The 18,186-nt window shown below is 41.0% G+C and overlaps 1 protein-coding gene across 2 annotated transcripts in view; it reads left to right on the top strand.

The window, feature by feature from the left end:
• Window positions 1-18,186, top strand: part of LMBRD2 (LMBR1 domain containing 2) — a 50,365-nt gene that overhangs the window by 916 nt on the left and 31,263 nt on the right. The window contains exons 2-10 of one of the 2 annotated variants that reach the window (XM_053295285.1): window positions 2,331-2,562; window positions 3,359-3,453; window positions 7,256-7,351; window positions 9,871-10,038; window positions 10,990-11,200; window positions 13,863-13,937; window positions 15,060-15,173; window positions 17,411-17,594; window positions 17,935-18,116. In XM_053295285.1, the coding sequence (XP_053151260.1) occupies window positions 2,389-2,562; window positions 3,359-3,453; window positions 7,256-7,351; window positions 9,871-10,038; window positions 10,990-11,200; window positions 13,863-13,937; window positions 15,060-15,173; window positions 17,411-17,594; window positions 17,935-18,116 (1,299 nt within the window). In that variant the 5' untranslated portion in view covers window positions 2,331-2,388. The remainder of the gene's footprint in view (window positions 1-2,330; window positions 2,563-3,358; window positions 3,454-7,255; window positions 7,352-9,870; window positions 10,039-10,989; window positions 11,201-13,862; window positions 13,938-15,059; window positions 15,174-17,410; window positions 17,595-17,934; window positions 18,117-18,186) is intronic. The other variant, XM_053295287.1, reaches the window with a different exon arrangement.

The following is an 18,186-nucleotide window of genomic DNA, read 5'->3' as shown; positions in this document are numbered from 1 at the left end:
CCAGAATCCCTAGTTGCAGTGGGCTTTGGCTGGGGATGCTGAGGGTTGTAGTCAACAACATCTGGGATTTTCTGCTTGAGGGAAGACTGGCTGGAGGGGGTTGTGCGCCCTGGCTTAAGGGAAACCAGAGAGGCTCTTCAGTAGGACAGTTTTCAAATCTTCTTGTAGGGCTATCTTGTCTCAGGGTGGCGTATGACCATCTTGAGGTGGTCCAGAACTAAAGCTGCAAAATGTCCTTCCTTGTGACTGTTCCAGTAAATATGGAACAGTTTGAGCTGGCCCAAATTGCTGCTGCTGCTGCTTCTTCTTCTTCTTTTTAAAGTAAGCTGAGTTGTATATCCTATGGTATATCCTACCAAATATAAAGCAGATGGAAGACTGTTAATGTTTGTGTTTGCATTTTTTCATCACCTTTGTATCCCGTTGCTAAAAAGTAAGCAGTAAAAATATCCTATCAGATTATGTGCTTCAACAAACTGTGTCTTATTTTTATAATTGTAATTTGCAGCCAAGTCATTATGAATAGGCTTTGGCAGGTAAAAACATTAAGGGTGAGTTTAATTCAGTCAGCAGCCACTCCCAAGTTCACAGTCATTATGTCTATCTAATGCACAGAATAAATATATAACACATTTTCAATGATGGTCATTGACCAGATTGGCTTCTTTTCAATTTCCAATGCTGCCTTGTACTTGTACTGCATTTTAGACAAATCATTTCCAACTTTTCAGCTATCGTAGGTCTGTAGTCTTGAAGCTAAGAGCATTCCTGGGGGCCAAAGTGCACATGACAACAGCAGACTTGTATGCAGACAAGAATATGTGTTGGAAGGAGGGAGGAACAATTTAAGGCATAGCATTTGGACAGGAGGAGAACTGAACACCCAATCTGCCTGTGCTTTGCCTTCCACAACCACTTGTTTTAAAGCCCCCCAAAGGGCTTTAAAACAAGTAGTTCTGAGCTCTTAATGCCTTCCCATGCTGCACTACGTCACACATCCTTGTTTGCAGCTGTAGGCTTGTTTGAATGGACAAGGAACTGCCAGGTGATTCATTCATGCACTCCTATTTCCTTCATTAGGCAACCTTTACAGTTTATTGTGTATCAAGGAAACTTTTGGTGGCACTTGCTGCATATTTCTCAAATCTACTTTTTTCAAATCTTCTTTCACAGTGACATAATTCACTGAAACCTAGATTTCTATGTGCAACATGACCCTGCCTATAATTTCCAAGTGTGTTGTTATAGGAGAGCTGGTCTTGTGGTAGAAAGCACAAATTGTCCCCTTTGCTAAGCAGGGTCCACCTTGGTTTGCATTTGAATGGGAGACTATGTGTGAGCACTGTAAGAAATTCCCCTTAGGGGATGGGACTGCAAGTTCCCTCCCTGGCATCTCCAAGATAGGACTGAGAGAGACCCATGCCTGCGACCTTGGAGAAGCCGCTGCCAGTCAGTGTAGACAATACTGAGCTAGATGGGCCCATGGTCTGACTTGGTAGAAGGCAACTTCGTATGTTCCTTCCTATGTTGTTGTTATTTCACTAACAACATAAATGACATGAAATCTGATAAAACTGAAAATGCTGTATAGTAGGATGGGTGAAAAATGAACAGCTGTGAAGCAGATTAAGTAGTGTATGTTTATTATCTGACTGCAGTGCTGTTGTAATGCAGGATGCTTGTCAGTGTTCTCTCATTTTTTTCATCTGTGTGCAGAATGAGTTTTCTTCTGGGCAGCAGTATCAAGACAGTGTGCGCTCGCATGTTTTAAGAATGGGGCCTTCCTGATTCAACATGAACAGGATCTAAAATTGGGCGGACATCAAAAAACATGTGAACGCATGCCTTAGAGGGAAAACTGATGCTTGTGATGTTTGGTGTTTCTGTTAAGCACTTAGTGGCCTCTACATTAGGCTATGGTTGCATGCAGTAGGGAGTTGTGCTTGGATGAAGCAAGAAAATCTGAAGTGTGATGATACAAACTAGGATTGAGTACATTTGTTAAACCAAGCTCTGGTGAGTTTTTTGAACTCTTTTTGTTGGACCCTTATACCACATCGCAAGCAGCTTTTTTAACATCTTCATTTCAAATGTGGTGATAGGGGAGCTGCCATTTGAGAAATGGGAACCCAAAGCCCCTCACTGTGCATAGCCAGTAGCTTTTGGACCCTGGTCCCAGAGTTTTGTGCTGGTGGGACGGAGTGTTGCTACTGGGGTATGGTAAAGGAAAAGCCTTTCTACATATTACATACATCTGCAGGAGCTCATGGGTCAATATGTTTGTCAATCATGCAGCACAGGATTTACTTATATTTTTGTTTTTATTCCAGTGATTACACTTTATCTTCTAAATGAGTAATTTATCCTGCCTGGAGACAGTGAGCAATAATGAGTGGATCAGCTTTGGGCATTGAGATAGTATTTGTCTTCTTTTTGGCATTAATCATACTTCATCGATATGGAGACTTCAGAAAACAGCATAAGCTTGTGATCGTAGCAACACTACTAGCTTGGTATCTTTGCTTTCTCATAGTCTTTATATTGCCTTTGGATGTCACATCGGTAAGAACTTTTGTTTATTTCTCCCTTTTTAAAAAGTTGACAATGAATGCATAAAATTTCCCAAGTAGGAGTAGTTGCAGTTAATCTGTAATCCCATAGCTGTATTTGATAAATTGGCAGTGATCTCTTTGAATAAAATCATGTCAGAACTTTGATTTTCAGAATAATCTTATGTTTATATTGGAGGGAATATCACAAATATTAAAAATGAGAATTCCAGTTTTCACTATATGCTGGTGCTTTGTCTAAACTAAAAGCCAAGCAAATGAAAATTCAGTTCAGCTACATTTTGGCTTTTTAACACAGCCCAATCACCTGCTATACTTGTTGTGGTACAACAGCTACAGTAGCATCCTATGGCAATAAAATAAGGCTGTTTCTTACCTGCCTCTAACCTCCTCCACAACACCTTTTTGCAAGAGGTAGGTTGTACTAGCAGCAGGAGAATGAGGCTGCTCCCCTGTTCTGGAGATGCTTTACTACAAGTTATGGGTAGCCTTGCCCCTTGGTTCCTTTGCATGGTGCTCCTTTTATATGTAGGGGCTTTCCCTCCACATCTGATTCAGAGTGGATGGGTCTAGTTTTGAGCATCCAGTTCTGTGGTCTGTTGCTCTTCAGTGGGTTCCTTCTATTTTGCACATTGTGGCAAAATGTTCCCCCAAATGGTGCACAATAAGCAGAGAAGCTGTCCTATTTGAATTGCAAATGAATAAATCATACAATTAAACTGGCGAGTGTCTTTTTACTTTTCCTCCTTGAAAATTTTTTTCTCTGTCATTTTTTTTTTGTTCTCTAGACTATATACAATCGATGCAAAGCTGCTGTAAATTCTAGTCCCTCTGAAAGTCACGCAAACAATGGATCGCACACCACTGCTGTTTTGGCTTCAGGGTATGGAAAACAGATGTTGTCTCTGTGTAGTAATGCTCTGTGACCAGAAAAATGTCTGTTACCTAAATTAAACAAGTAAAGAGCTAATATCTTTCCTAAAGAGTAGCACCTCAGTTTGGCATGATAAAGCCCTCAACAAGATACGAGTAAAAACAAAAAGAAAACTTCATTAATAAAACATCTATACATTTAAAAGTAAAAAAAAACAACCATACCTGGAGAGAGAAAGAGCTTGGTCACAGTTACTCATGCTCTGGTAACCTCTCGTTTAGATTACTGCAGTGCGTTGTATGTGGAGCTGTCTTTGAAAACAGTCTGGAAACTACAAATAGGGCTGCAAGATTATTAGCTGGGACTGGATGTTTTGATCATATTACGCCAGTGCTTTGTCCACTGCACTGTCTCACAGTCCATTTCGGGGCCCAATTCAAAGTGCTGGTTTTAACCTTTAAAAAGCCCAAAATGACTTGGGACTGGATTACCCGAGAGAGTGCCTTGCCCCATATGTCCCGACTCAGACCTTAAGATCTTTGGAGGCCCTGCTCTGAATGCCCCTACCAAATGAGATGAGTTGAGTGGCTGCTAGGGAGAGGGCCCTTGTGAAATAAGCTCCCTAGTGAAGTTCTCCTGGCTGGCACCATCACTTTGTTGTTTTACCTTTCTGTTCACTCAGACTTCTAAAAATTGATTGTGAGCTGCCCAGAGAACAATTTGTTATGGGCCGGCTAGCAAATAAAGATTATATACCCTGTTTCCCCGAAAGTAAGACCTACCCCTAAAGTAAGACCTAGCAGTAATTTCTGATGTACCGCTAATTGCCCTAGTGCATTTTTTGGGGCTAAAATTAATATAAGACACTGTCTTATTTTCGGGGAAACATGGTATATTATTATTATTAGTCTAGCTATCATCTTATAAATTCAATTTTATTTATTTTAGGTAGTATACTACTCTTTTCTGGAAGATTTAGGGCAGTCTGTGTATTTTTAAAACAGAAAGAAAATGACATATTGTTTAGAATACTCATTTATTTCCTAGCAACCACAGAATGTACTGCCTGTAAAAAAATATTAAGAAATATCATTGGTAGCGCATCAGAGGAAAGTCATTCTATAATTGTTTGATAGCCCCTGAAAACTCGACACTTTTCAGAGGTGGGAATGAATGGCATAATTAAGAGAATCTTTGATTGATTGGTCATGGAACCTATGGGAGGAAACAGCCTTTAATGGTAGAGCTCAAAGTTGTGATCTGACAGTGGGTTATACTAATTGAAGATCATTTACTTCAGTTGCTCAGGCCTTTCATAGGTCTTTGAATTTCATTTATAACCCTGTGGAAAGCCAGAGAAAATCCTGGACTCGTGTCCCAATTTCTGCTTTTATCCTTCCATTGTCATATTTATTCATTTAAAATATTTTTGGGCTGTCTTTCAGCCAAAGGCCTCCAAAGTAAGCTACAAAAATAAAACAATTTAAAATAAATAAAAGCATAGCAGCAGATAATACTAAAACAGCAGCAGTAAAAGCAACAATAAAATTACAATACAATCAGTAATAAAACATACTGTAGATAGTAGGCATATACTTTAAGAGGAGTATAAATACATTAGCAGGATTGTTTGCTGCTTCACAGACTACACACCCACCCCGCCATGAGAGTTTGTTTCAGGAATGCTTTAATATCTAAGAACCTGCTCCTATTTAAGATTGAAGTGGAAGATAAAATATCTTTGTAAACGGAGCCGTCCAGAAGTTATGGCATATAACCTGCCTTAGAAAGAGCGGAAGTTTGTGTTGAGGTGTGATAATTGAATGATTCTCACTAGGTTTGCCTCTGAGTAACCAATTTAATCTCCATGTATGGCTCTCATGGCTCTTAAATAGAGTGTAATATAACTTTTACTTCAGCTCTTCCTTTAAAAAATGCTTCTGTGGTTACTGCTGCTTGAATAAAATTAGCTTTGGACATCACTGAATAAGCCATAAAAGCTACATTTCTAATTGGTTTGTGGTTATTTGAAGAGTCTTATACTGGATTGGCCATTGATAAAATGACAATCATTTGTTTTCATTTCTTTTTGTTTATGGGGGTATGATTGTTTCCTACCTAAACATTAGTAGGAAGGTGGTAACATAATGGGGCCTAGTTTAAAGTTGATTGAGGCAAGGGTTAACAGCTGTAAATTGGGCATTAGTAAATTTGGATTGGGAATTAGGAAAATGTTTCTAATGATAAGAAATATAAATTTTGAAATACTCTCTGCAGAATGTAAATGGGAACAAAAAAATAGTATTGTTTTCAAGTGAGGGTGCATTATTCTATGCAGGATATTTATGTTTTGTTGGTATCAGGATAATAATTGAGACAATACTTCATTTGCTGGCCTGACTTCACATGATCAGGATGTTCATTTATAGTATTCAGACTGTGTATAGAGGAGCAGTTCAGATGAACTGCCCACCCACGCAGTCAGGGAAATTCGCCCCTTCCAGGGGCGAACATGCGTACACACAACCTAATCGCATGGAATTAGGCAGGTGGACAAAGTATAATCTGTACCAGCCCAGGAAGGGTTTTTATGGCCTTCAGGATCTTTTAACTCTTTCATCTAAACACAAAGGGAAGTTAAGGCTACAGATGCTGCACTGAGCAAACGTGTTCTTATGAAGCTTTGCTTTGAGTAGACTCGGTGCATGGGATTTGCTCCAGGCCCAGAATACATTCATTCCTCTCGCTGCCTCTTCCAGTGGTCATCTATTTGGGAATCCTTTGTTAGCCATTGAGCAATGGGGAGGCATCTCTGTTTCCCTTTGCAAGCATTTATACAGTGTGTGACATGCTCATTCTCCTCTAGCAGTGTGCTTGAACCGCAGTTTGAGCCCTGGTTGGGAGCAGGGAATGGGAGCTTTAAGAGGAGAGTGGATCCTGCCCCATGCTGCTTCCTGCTTGGACGGTGCTCAGCCCAAGTACCCCCTGTGTGGAGCGAGCACACACATGGCATCCATGAACGTGCAGGTGCCATTTGCGTGGTCAGCAACACCATGCTGACCACACAAATGGCGCTCGCGCATGCGCAGACATCATGTGCATGCTGGCACATGCTCAGGACCTGCTCTCCTCTTTCTTAAAGCTCCCACTCCCTGCTCCCAACCAGGACTCATACTGGCGCTCAAACTGTGCTTCGAGCACGCCCCTAGTTCCTCAGTCACAGGAATTGGGTATATATTCATATGAATTTGTGTGTGTATTTGTATGATGCAGTGTTGCATTCTTCTGCTATGCGCACGATGTACTTGCACCCTTAATACCCCATTTCATGAAGGGATTTTTAGACAGGTGAGTGTGTGAAATGGTGTTTCAACTGTCTAACAGCACATCTTAAGAATATTATGCAGCCCCTCTATTGTGTATGAAGTGCTAGGGGGCTGAGACCCATCCTTAGCACTTCATTTGTATAATACTAGATAATGGTAAATACATGTTGTTGTCATTGTTAACATGCATCTGTTGCTCCCCCCCCCATGTGTATGTAAAATGTTTTTCCCTTCTGTGATGTATTCTTTAGGAATATTTGCGCTACAGGCATCTTTGATAATATACTTTGTTCACTTTGCTGCAACTTAAGCAGTTCTAGAATGTTTTAACATGAGTAGTCTCCAGTGGAGCTTAATGTTATTTTGTAGCAACACTTACTGTATTGCAACACTGATGCAATCAGTGATGTGAGGGGAAATGATTTTTGGAGAGAGATTGTATTCTTTGAAACAAAAATTAATTCTGTAACTGACTCTCTTGACAGAAAAAATGAGTGTTTCAAACCATGGAGTTATATTCCTCATGGAATTATGCCCATCTTCTGGCGTGTAGTATATTGGACATCACAGTTTTTAACATGGTAAGGAACAAAGGGAATTTCTAAAATGTTTGAAGCAATCTAAACAAATATTTTCCAGCTAACAAATTCAAAGGAACGTCAACATGTTTTGCTTAAAATTTGGGTGTTAATTATTAATGTGCTGTTGGAATTATTTACTTCTAATTCCTAATATTCCCCAATAGCCAAATTTCAGCTATGAGGTTATTGAGTTCTGACCAGCTGTTTGCCCAGAAAATGAAACATACACACTCTAGAAATCAAATTAACATTTTATTTATTTAGATTATATTAAAGATAGGTTAAAGAGCCAATCTTAAGAGGTCTAACATATTAAAGAATTCAGTAGGCATCTCACCACTCCTGCCAAATCAGTCTGCAAATCAGTCTCAGCAACACAAAGGATAGAACCCAGAACCAGAAACTTGGTGAAAAATTAAAAATGAAACTATATTCAGAGTTATATAGCCACGGCCCCCCTCAACTTAGAGATCTCTCCTCCCTCACCTGAGCTGCACTCCTGCTCCTCCTCCATCCAGTTGCTTCCATCCCCTCACTCCTCTTGGTCACGGCTGCAGCATTGCTGGCACTTATTGGCCAAGTTGCAGCCCCCTATCCCCATCCTTACCTGAGCCCCATTCCTGCTCCTCCCCATAAGAGCAGCAGCGGTTGACTGGGCCCTTCGTTGCTGCCTCCACATCCATGGCCACTCATTCCCCTCAGGTCGCTGACAGGCTCGGGCCCATCCTTCGCCCTTCCTTCTTTCTCTCTTCCTCTCCCTTCTTTTTCTCTCTTTCTCTTTCCTCCACTCTCTCTTCCTCCCTATCTTTCTTCCCCTCCCCTCCCTTCTCTCTCTCTCCCCCTTCCTGAGTTAACAGATCTTGTTCGTCTTGTTTCCTCATCTAATTCACACAATGGCAGCCTCCTTCTCCTGGAGGGGCTCTTTCCTCCCTCACAACCCCTCTCTTTGCAGACCCCTGCCCACTATCCTTTTATATAGCTCCCGGGCTGTGGAATGCACTCCCAGCAGAAATTCGCAATCTTAATTCCTTACTGACCTTCAAGAGAGCCCTTAAAACCCATCTGTTTGGCCTGGCCTTTCAGGGTTTTTAATTAGTTTTAATTTTAATTGTTTTAATGCTAACCTGGTTTTCAGGGTTTTAATTGTTCTGATAGTTTAATTGTTTTTTAAGATTTTTTTAAATTGGTGTTCATATTTATATTTCTGTTTTAATTGTTATTGGTTTTAATGGTTTCTGTTTTTAATTGTAAACCACCCTGAGCCATTTTGGGAGTGTGGTATAAAAATTGAATGAATGAATGAATATAAATAGACAGATTCCTTTCCTCTACAATCAAGAACATATTCCAACCAGTAACTGTTGCATTCCAACTGGCCTTAACCATCACAGGCTCCTCTTCCCTATCTGCATATGGAATCTCCACTGCCTAATCACCACGCGGTGCTTCTGCTCGCAAACTGTCACTAGAGCTGCCATGCATGGGATTAGCCTTAGAGAATTATATGTATAGATGAGATGGATCTATTGCTGCAGTCTATTGAAAGTCAGCCCTCGACAGTGGGAGTTTCTGTTGGGTTTAATCCTGCTTTGTAATTAACCCAAAAAAGATACTAGCTGGAAAAATGTTTACTGGAAAAATGTTTAAATGGTTAATTAAAAACCTCTAGGGAGAATTTAGGCGTATTGTTTCTGGTAGCAGCAGCAGCTCATGAAGTGCTGATAATATTCTTAAAGGCTGGCTCTTGCTGATCACCACTTTTGTTTTTGTGAGAAAGCATCGAGAAATGACTTTATATCATGTAGTGGAGTTGTTTCTTGGTGTGTTCTAAATAAAACTGGCAACCAGCAGGATCTAGTCACTGGGAACATTATTAGTGCTTCAGCTGATAATAAAGCTGCTGTTGAAGCTGCTGCCACCCACGGAAGCACAACATAAAGTTAAAAGAGAAAGGTCTCACTGCTGCCATTCACCTGAACGTAATCCCTGAACTCACCCAAGCTGGGCAAAATTCCTAGCTGTCTTGTGGTGACCAGGTGAGTGACTTAAGACAAGGATGACTTAATCAAAATGCAGGGTTTAAATATTGTGCCCTAAAAACCATAGAATGCACACAGTTTAAGCCAGCCTTTCCCCTAAATTAGCTTATTTAAAAGGTGGAGAGTATTTAATTTAGGGAAGAAGCTCACTCCTGCTGCAGACTAGGATCCATCTTCACCAGTGAATCAGTAGGATGGGTGGTCTCATTGTAGAAGGTCCCATTGAATTTGCTGCTTCCTGTTAATGGTGTGCCTTAGTTGTGGTCCTGAAACCATTGACATGAGGCAGGCTCCTTCCTTGTGAATAAACTTCTGTGGAGTAAGTGGCATAAGAGTTATAGCCACTTATGATTATATTCATGTTGATCGGAGCAATATGTTCAATAGGATTCTGGAAAGTTATTTGGATAATTTGTTATTAATTAATGAACAATAATAGCTAAAATAAAACTGATGTATTTCTTTAATATTCATTTCTAGGATTCTGTTACCCTTTATGCAATCGTATGCTAGGTCAGGAGGTTTTTCCATTACTGGAAAGATTAAAACAGCATTAATTGAAAATGCAATTTATTATGGGACATACCTTCTGATTTTTGGAGCAATTTTAATATATGTGGCTGTAAATCTAAGCATCAACTTGCAATGGTAAGATTTCAAAAATTCTAGTACTTCAAATTTTTATAGATTTAGGGGTTAGTAGTATAGCACTGCATAGTTTCTTTAAATCTATGTGGTGTTTGAGTTATTTGAAAAGTGGGGTAGAGATGTATTAAATAAAAAAAAATCTATGTTCTAAATCCCTTTTATTCGGAATTCACATTTAGTTACATCCAGTATTTTCACAACTTGGATTTTTCTTGTGGGAGGAAATAGGGCAGGAACCAAAGATCTACTATAGGCATGCCCAGATAACTTGTGTTTTGTGCTCTTAAAAATAAATAATTTTTGAACAGCAAACCTTCATACTATATGGCAGTTTGCTTTTTGAAACAGTCCTCATTTCAGAAGTGGCTTGTCATGTAGCTGAGGGGGGAACATACAATAAATAAAAACCTGAAGCCTCTAGGCACATGAAACTAGTTACATGGCTCTTTGCATCCTGCCCTAAATATGTTAAGATATAAGGTCTGTTTTTAAAAATTGAAATATTTCATTATTATAAGGTATGCCATTAACATTCATGGTTTTATGGTTAAAAATGTTTTTGATTAAATCTTTATCCCAACATTTCCCAAAGGAATTCAGGGCAACATACAAGGTTCTTTTTCTCCTCCTCCCATTTTATCCTCTCATCCTATTCCTTAAAGCAGTAAGACTGTGCCTGGCCCAATATTGCACAGCGAGTTCCATGGCTGAGTGAAGATTTCAACCCAGTTCTCTCTTGTCCAGTCTGGCACACTGGCTCATAAGTGAAAGATATGGTGCTTCTCCCCCCCCCCCCCCAGTTTTACCATATAAATAATTTCTCCTTGTTAGACTTTGTGCTTCACCCTATGCTCTGCTCTTAAGTTCAGTAAAGCATCAAATTTGGATTCCCAATGCAAGAATCTCCTTGCTCTGCTACTGTGAAATGGCTGGCCGTTCTTTCTATTCTAGGAATGAACTTCAAACAATTGGAATAGCTGCTGCCAATACCTGGGGCCTCTTCCTCCTTGTGTTGCTGTTAGGGTATGGCTTGGTTGAAATTCCACGCTCTCACTGGACTGGCGCAAAGAAGGGTCACCTTCTCATGAAGACTTACTTTAAGGCTGCTAAACTGTCGACAGAGAAGGCAGATGCTGAAGAAAACTTGGAGGATATTATGGAGGCAAGTAAACAGTGCTACTCAAAGTGCAGAGGTGGACAGGAAGTAGTTAGGCACATTTGCTTTGGAGATTGAGGAACAAAAGCTCAAAAGTACATGATAATTTCTTTATATCATCTGGCAGTCATATTATCAGAGAGGGTCTGGTATATATCATAAATGCTTCTCTGAGGGAGAGCAGGATGCCTCCTTGTCTTAAGGAGGCTGCTATTAGACCTTATTTGAAGAAACCTGCATTAGATCCCTCAGAGTTGGCTAATTACAGACTTGTCTCTAATCTTCCTTCGTTGCGCAAGGTGATTGAGTGGTTGCTTCTCAGCTCCAGGCAGTTTTGGATGATCCTTTTCCACATGAAAAGGATCTAAATAAAGATTATTTAGATCCTTTTCAGATTGGCTTTCGGGTGGACTATGGGGTTGAGACTGCCTTGGTTGGCCTGATGGATGATCTCCAACTGATGATCAACAGAGGGAGTGTGACTCTACTGATCCTTTTGGATCTCTCGGCGGCTTTTGATACCATTGATCATGGTATCCTGCTGGGTCGCTTGAAGGAGGTGGGATTGGGTAGCACTGTTTACAGTGGTTCTGTTCCTACACCTCTGGCAGATTCCAGATAGTGTCACTTGAAGACTGTTGTTCTGAAAAGTGAGCGCTAAAGTGTGGGGTTCCACAAGGCTCCATACTGTCTCCAGTGCTTTTTAACATCTATATGAAACCGCTGGGAGAGATCTTAAGGAAGTTTGGTCTGGGATACTATCAATATGCTGAGGACACCCAGATCTATTTCTTCATACCAACTTCATCAGGAAATGGCATGACCCCACCTAAGTGTCTGCCTGCAGGCGATATTGGGCTGGATGAGGGATAACAGGCTGAAGTTGAATACAAACAAGACAGAGGTACTATCTGTAGGGGGTTGGGATCTGAAAGATGGTTTAGATCTGCCTGTTCTGGATGGGGTTACACTCCCCCTAAAAGATCAGGTTCTTAGTATGGGAGTAATCCTGGATCCCGAATTTTCCCTGGTTTCTCAGGTTGAGGCTGTGGCCAGGAGTGCTTTTTATCAGCTTTGGCTGATACGCCAGATACGTCCATTTCTGGAGACAAATGACCTTTAAACGGTGGTACATATGCTGGTAACCTCTAGGTTTGACTACTGTAATGCACTCTACATGGGGTGTCTTTGTATGTAGTCCAGAAACTACAATTGGTACAGAATGATGCAGCCAGATTGGTCTCTGGGTTTACCCGAAGGGACCATATAACACTAACTCTAAAAGAACTGCACTAGCTGCCAATAAGTTTCTGAATGAAATACAAAGTGCTAGTTATTACCTATAAAGTCTTAACGGCTTAGATCCAGGGTGCTAAAGAGAGTACCTCCTCTGTTGTGAACCCTGTTGCTTATTATGATCATTTGGAGAGGTCTGGTTATTGTTGCCACCAACTCGTTTGGTGGCAACTCAGGACCGGGCCTTCTCTGTGGCTGCCCCAGGGCTTTGGAACGTGCTCCCTGCTGAAATAAGAGCATCTCCTTCTCAGTTTGTTTTTAGGAGGACCCTGAAGACATACCTATTTTCCCAGGCTTTTAGCTGAAATCTATTTTTATTTTATTTTAATGTTTTTATCTATTGTGATTTTTATCTGTTCTATGAAATTTAAATGTTTTATATTGTGTTTTAATTTGTACACCGCCTAGAGATTTCTATATTAGGCAGTATAGAAATTAAATAAATAACTAAATATCCATGCAACAAGAAAGTCACATAATGTATTGTACTATCTTATAACTAGTGTTATTGTTTTGCCATCAAACAGGAATAATCTTTTTCTAAAGAAATTCTGTAGTGTCCTCTGTAGCTCAAACATTTGAGAGATGTACAAAAGGAGCAAAATATTAAATTAATTTAATTATTGGCAAATAAATAATCAACAGAGAGAACAGCACGGTACCATACATACATAGATCAGTCTTTGTTAAATCTATGTTCTACCATTGTCCATGCTTCTAGGAGCTGCAGGGGCATTATGGGAGCCCTCGTGCAACTTCCATTGCACAGGTGCAGTTGCACAAGAAGCTTCAGACTCCAAAGCACTCCCCACATTCCAGAAGAGCTCTGCCAGAACAGAAATACATTGCAGACTCTCCGCAATATATTTCCAGTCTTCTAGAGTCTAAAGGCTCCTGTCCAACTGTGCTCATGAAGAGGGACAGAGGGAGTTCCTCAAGGACTCCCATCATACCCCTATAAGCACGAACACTTGGTTAATCAGTGTTTTAAAAGCAATTAGCCATTGCTTTTAAACATTATTCCCGCCCCTTTGTCCTTATTTGCTCTTGTTCTCATATCCCCCCCAATCAATCAAACTTTCCTATAACCAGAAGGTCATAGGAATGCTTGATTGATGGGGGAAATATGAGGACCACCATGGTGCAGAACGAGTTCTCTGCCGCTGCCATATTTTGTATCGAAATTTATTTCGCAACAGTTACCAATATTTATTTCAAAACAGTCACAAATATGACTACATTGTTGGTTACTTGATAGAAAATATTTTAAATTTACATTATAGTTTCAGTTGCTCATGAATTAAAGTGTGGGGGAGACCTCAATTACGTCTATGTAGAAAATGCATTGCTGATCTCTTTCTCCTTTAAACAGGAGGTCCGCAAAGTAAATGAGAGCATCAAATACAACCACCCCCTGAGAAAGTGTGTGGATACAATATTAAAAAAGGTAACCAATTGCTTAAAAGTTTTAGAAACAGTTTCACAAATGGGAATATTAACTGGAATATTTAGTTACGTTGAGCACACCTGTCCATTGTTGCACTCCTGTTTCACTAAAGAACAGTGTTAAATTCTGGCATGATAAGGTTAGAGAGTATGGTTCCATAGATATTACCTTCACAGTATTACCAGGCTTTGCATTTGCCTTGCAGTACAGACAGGCAGTGAAACTGTCTGGGAAGGCAATGAAACTGTCTGAAGCATGGGAAGGCAGGAACTATCAACCCAGCCGCTTAGGCAATAGTGATATGTTAGCCTTCCCATCAAGGTGAAGGCAGTGGCAAGTTTTGGGCTGCCATAAGTGATGTCGGCAATCAGCTTTGGATATGTGACAACACATGGTGTTATGACATCATGTTCACTACTCCAACCCTGATTGGCTGGATTACATAGTGATGAAATTATTTCAGATTTTTTAAAAATGGTCCAGAAGTAGCTGTATTTCAGAGGAACAATAGCTGTGAACAGCCACAAGAAAAAGAAAAATCCACAAAAGAGTTGAAGGTAGGGATTTTTCATTAAGATTGCTCCATCCTCCTAACATCAATTTACGCATCAAAAATCAAATCTCATAAAATTTTTGGTGCACCACTAACCCACCCCTTCTGTTGGCCCCATCTCCCCACCATAGCATTTGCAGACTAAAAGAGTGCAACAAGAATACCATGGTGTTTTTTCTCTGTGGTCCAAATAGTGCTGTTTTCCTCCCTACTCCTCTCCGCAGTCCCAATCCACATTTCTCTCCCACTCCATGGATGCATTCTTAGAACAGAGACACTTCCAGTTTGCTTCCTGTGTTAAATCCATAATTAGAAGACAGTCTTAACTTAGCATCTAGTTTGGCCTTGATTCAAAGGAGAAAAGCACACCAGTGGCCATTCTGGCTCCCCTCTCGGCATTAAAGGACTAGGATATGGGATAAGCCAAGATCTGGCTGTGCTCGGGCTGGAGAGTAGGTGAGTGGGCTGTCAGCTGCTCACAAAGCTTTGTTACGTGTTAAACGCTGGCTTCAGTGAGGTGGTGTGTTGTATTTGTACATGTTTTGAGGCTTATCTTCTTCTCATTGTAGTGTCCTCCTGAGTATCAGGAAAGAATGGGTAGAAACATGGATGACTATGAAGATTTTGAAGAAAGGCCCAATACTTATCCAACAGAGAAATCCCTGGTCAAGCTTCACAAGCAGGTATGTAGGTGGCTCGACCTAAACACGTGGATTAAATGTATTTAGAGCAGCCAGTGTTGTCATTAGGGGCGGGGCCTGTGGGACACATGCCCCCAATGCTCTGGGGGTATATGTATCTCTGATCTCACACATTGCGCATCTCATCTTGCCTCCTCCACCACAAAGATGGCGGCAGAGGAACTGGACAGCACGCCACCACTGCTTGGTGTGTGAAAAGTGCCCAGGGAAGTGGCGGCAGGTGTGCACACGCCACTTCCCAGCCAGGTTTTTTGCATGCAGCACGCTGTTTAGTTCCACTGTCGCCATCCTGGTGACGGCAGAAGTGCTGAAGGCCGCTCTCCCTGAGGTAGCAACAAGCAGCAGCAGGAGTGTAGAAGGCTGCCCCCCCCCCCCGCAGCAGTGCATGATGGCAGGACACCGAGTACCGCCCCCAAGGCAACGGCAGGAACAACTAAGGTCCCCCACTCTCACCTTGTGGTGGCACAGGAGCCCAGGCCACAGCAGGAACACAAAAATAATATTTTTTAAAAAAAGATTTGGTGCCTAATGGCACTGTGACCCTCTAGGCACAGGCCCCCGATCCTTTGGAGGCATAGCAATGCCCCTGAGGGCAGTTCTTTTTCTAAGAAGTTCAACCTGTAAAAAGACACCAAAGCAGTGTCTGTCCATGGCACTAGAAAAGCTGAACATCTAAACTGGTAGGTAGATAATACTTGTAATTTCTTAAACTTCTGCCACATTAGGAACATAGGAAACTACTATATACTGAGTCAGACCATTGGTCTATCTAGCTCAATATCGTCTTCACAGACTGGCAGTAGCTTCTCCAAGGTTGCAGGCAGGAATCTCTCTCAGCCTTATCTTGGAGAAGCCAGGGAGGGAATTTGAAACCTTCTGCTCTTCCCAGAGCGGCTTCGTCTCCTGAGGGGACTATCTTGCAGTGCTCACACATCAAGTCTCCCATTCATATGCAACCAGGGCAGACCCTGCTTAGCTATGGGGACAAGTCATGCTTGCTACCACAAGACCAGCTCTCCTCTCCCAATTGCATTGCAGATAGATGTGACTCAGTTCATGATAATATGCAGCCCAGACATTACAGGGCAGGTGAGATAAAACTGTATTGATGTTAGTCAAGGATTAATAAATACGAAAAGTGACAGATATATGAATATATCTATATATAAATCACAGATATAACCAGGCATCTACAAAAACACTTTTCAGTGGAGAGTGGCCCCAGCCCTTTGGCAAGCAGGGCACTCAGCACCTTGCAGATCTCCTCCCCAGAGGTCTCATTTCCACTGCCATTTCTGAGAAAGTAAGAAACCACATGAATGCTTTCTGAGCAATGGGAGAGGGCTCCCTCTCTTTCTGACCATCTCCATATCCCAAGTGACAGAAGACCCGCTCCTCTCCTTGAGACCTCTGCTTGTGTCTGCCAGAAAAGGATCTGAGGGAAGAGAGGTGGCAGCCACAAAAAAAATGGCTGGCTAGTGAGCTAAGCCTAAACTTGTGGATCCCTGGATAGTCTTTATTTATTTATCCATCATATTTTTATACCACCTGATATGTACACCTCTAGACAGTGTACAAAATTTAAAATATTTAAAAACACAGATTAAAATACACGAGGCACAATAAAAACAGTAGTATAAAACAGTTATTAAAACAGATTATTAAAATTATAATTAAAAGCTTGCAAGAACAGGAGAGTCTTGAGGGTCTTCCTGAAAACAAACAGAGAAGGAGATGCTCTTATTTCAGCAGGGAGCCTACTCCAAAGCCCCGGGGCAGCCACAGAGAAAGCCTGGTCCTGGGTCGCCACCAAACAAGCTGGTGGCAACCGTAACCAGATCTCTCCAGAAGATTGTAACAGGCGGCAGGATTCATGACAAAGGAGGTCCTCTTTTAAATAGCTTGGACCCAAGCCGCTAACATGACATCTAGCTAGTGTTACATTCATGGCAGATAGCAGTACATTCATGGTAGCAGGAGTTCATAAGAGATTATTGGTAGCCATAGCCATTACTATCCATGAGTAATGGTTCCTAGTTTATTTTGGGCATATACATGGTGTGCATATGTTCTGACAATGAAGTGTGCTTTATCTTTTTAAAAAGTAGTATTTTAGTGCTTAATTGGCTTATCTGAACAATGTTTCAGCTTTTCTCATCTCCCTACTTTACTTGATGTAGTTGCTATAAATAACTAGAACATTGGTTTTGTTTTCGTAGGTAATTTATTCTGTTCAAAGGCATCGTCGTACCCAGGTCCAGTGGCGAATTCTTTTAGAACAAGCCTTTTACCTGGAAGATGTGGCAAAAAATGAAACCAGTGCCACTCGTCAGTTTGTCCATACTTTTCAACCTCAAGAACCAGAAAACAAAATTACACAGTATTTCTATACACCAACTGTGGGTATGTACTATCATTTATATAAAATATGTTTTTAATAAAGACTAGCAAACTATTCATAAAACAAAGGGCGCAACCTAGTCCATGGCAAGCATAGCACTCGAGCATGATTTCCATAGATATAATGGAACTATGTCCCCCTGCCTAGTGGTGCATGCACAGACAGTGCAACAGGCTGTTAGCAAGGAATGGGGTGTCTGTGCATGTTTTCCATATCCCTGTTCATCTCTCCCTTATAGAAGTTACTCATGCTTTAGAACTGTTTGGAACTAGCAGTTTTCAAATGCACTGTATACTTTTTTTTTTTTTTTAAGTGACCTGGTAACTTAACTTTTTTTTCCAGAATGGTACTGGGAGTGTCTCCTACGGCCATGGTTTCATAGGATTCTTGCCATTTTTCTAGCCACATTTTCTATCATTGTAGTGTGGTCAGAGTGTACATTTTTCAGCACAAAGCCAGTTTTGTCCTTGTTTGCTGTCTTTATTCAACTGGCAGAAAAGACTTATAACTATTTCTACATAGAGGTCAGTGTGAAAACTTTTTTTTTACTTCTGGGACTTTTAGTGTGTGTGTTAATTTCTCTCATCTGTCATT

The sequence above is a fragment of the Hemicordylus capensis genome, chromosome 2, assembly GCF_027244095.1.
Source record: "Hemicordylus capensis ecotype Gifberg chromosome 2, rHemCap1.1.pri, whole genome shotgun sequence".
NCBI classification, from domain to species: Eukaryota; Metazoa; Chordata; class Lepidosauria; order Squamata; family Cordylidae; genus Hemicordylus; species Hemicordylus capensis.
The sequence above is the reverse complement of the archived record's forward strand: the minus strand, read 5'-3'. Positions and strand labels throughout refer to the sequence as shown.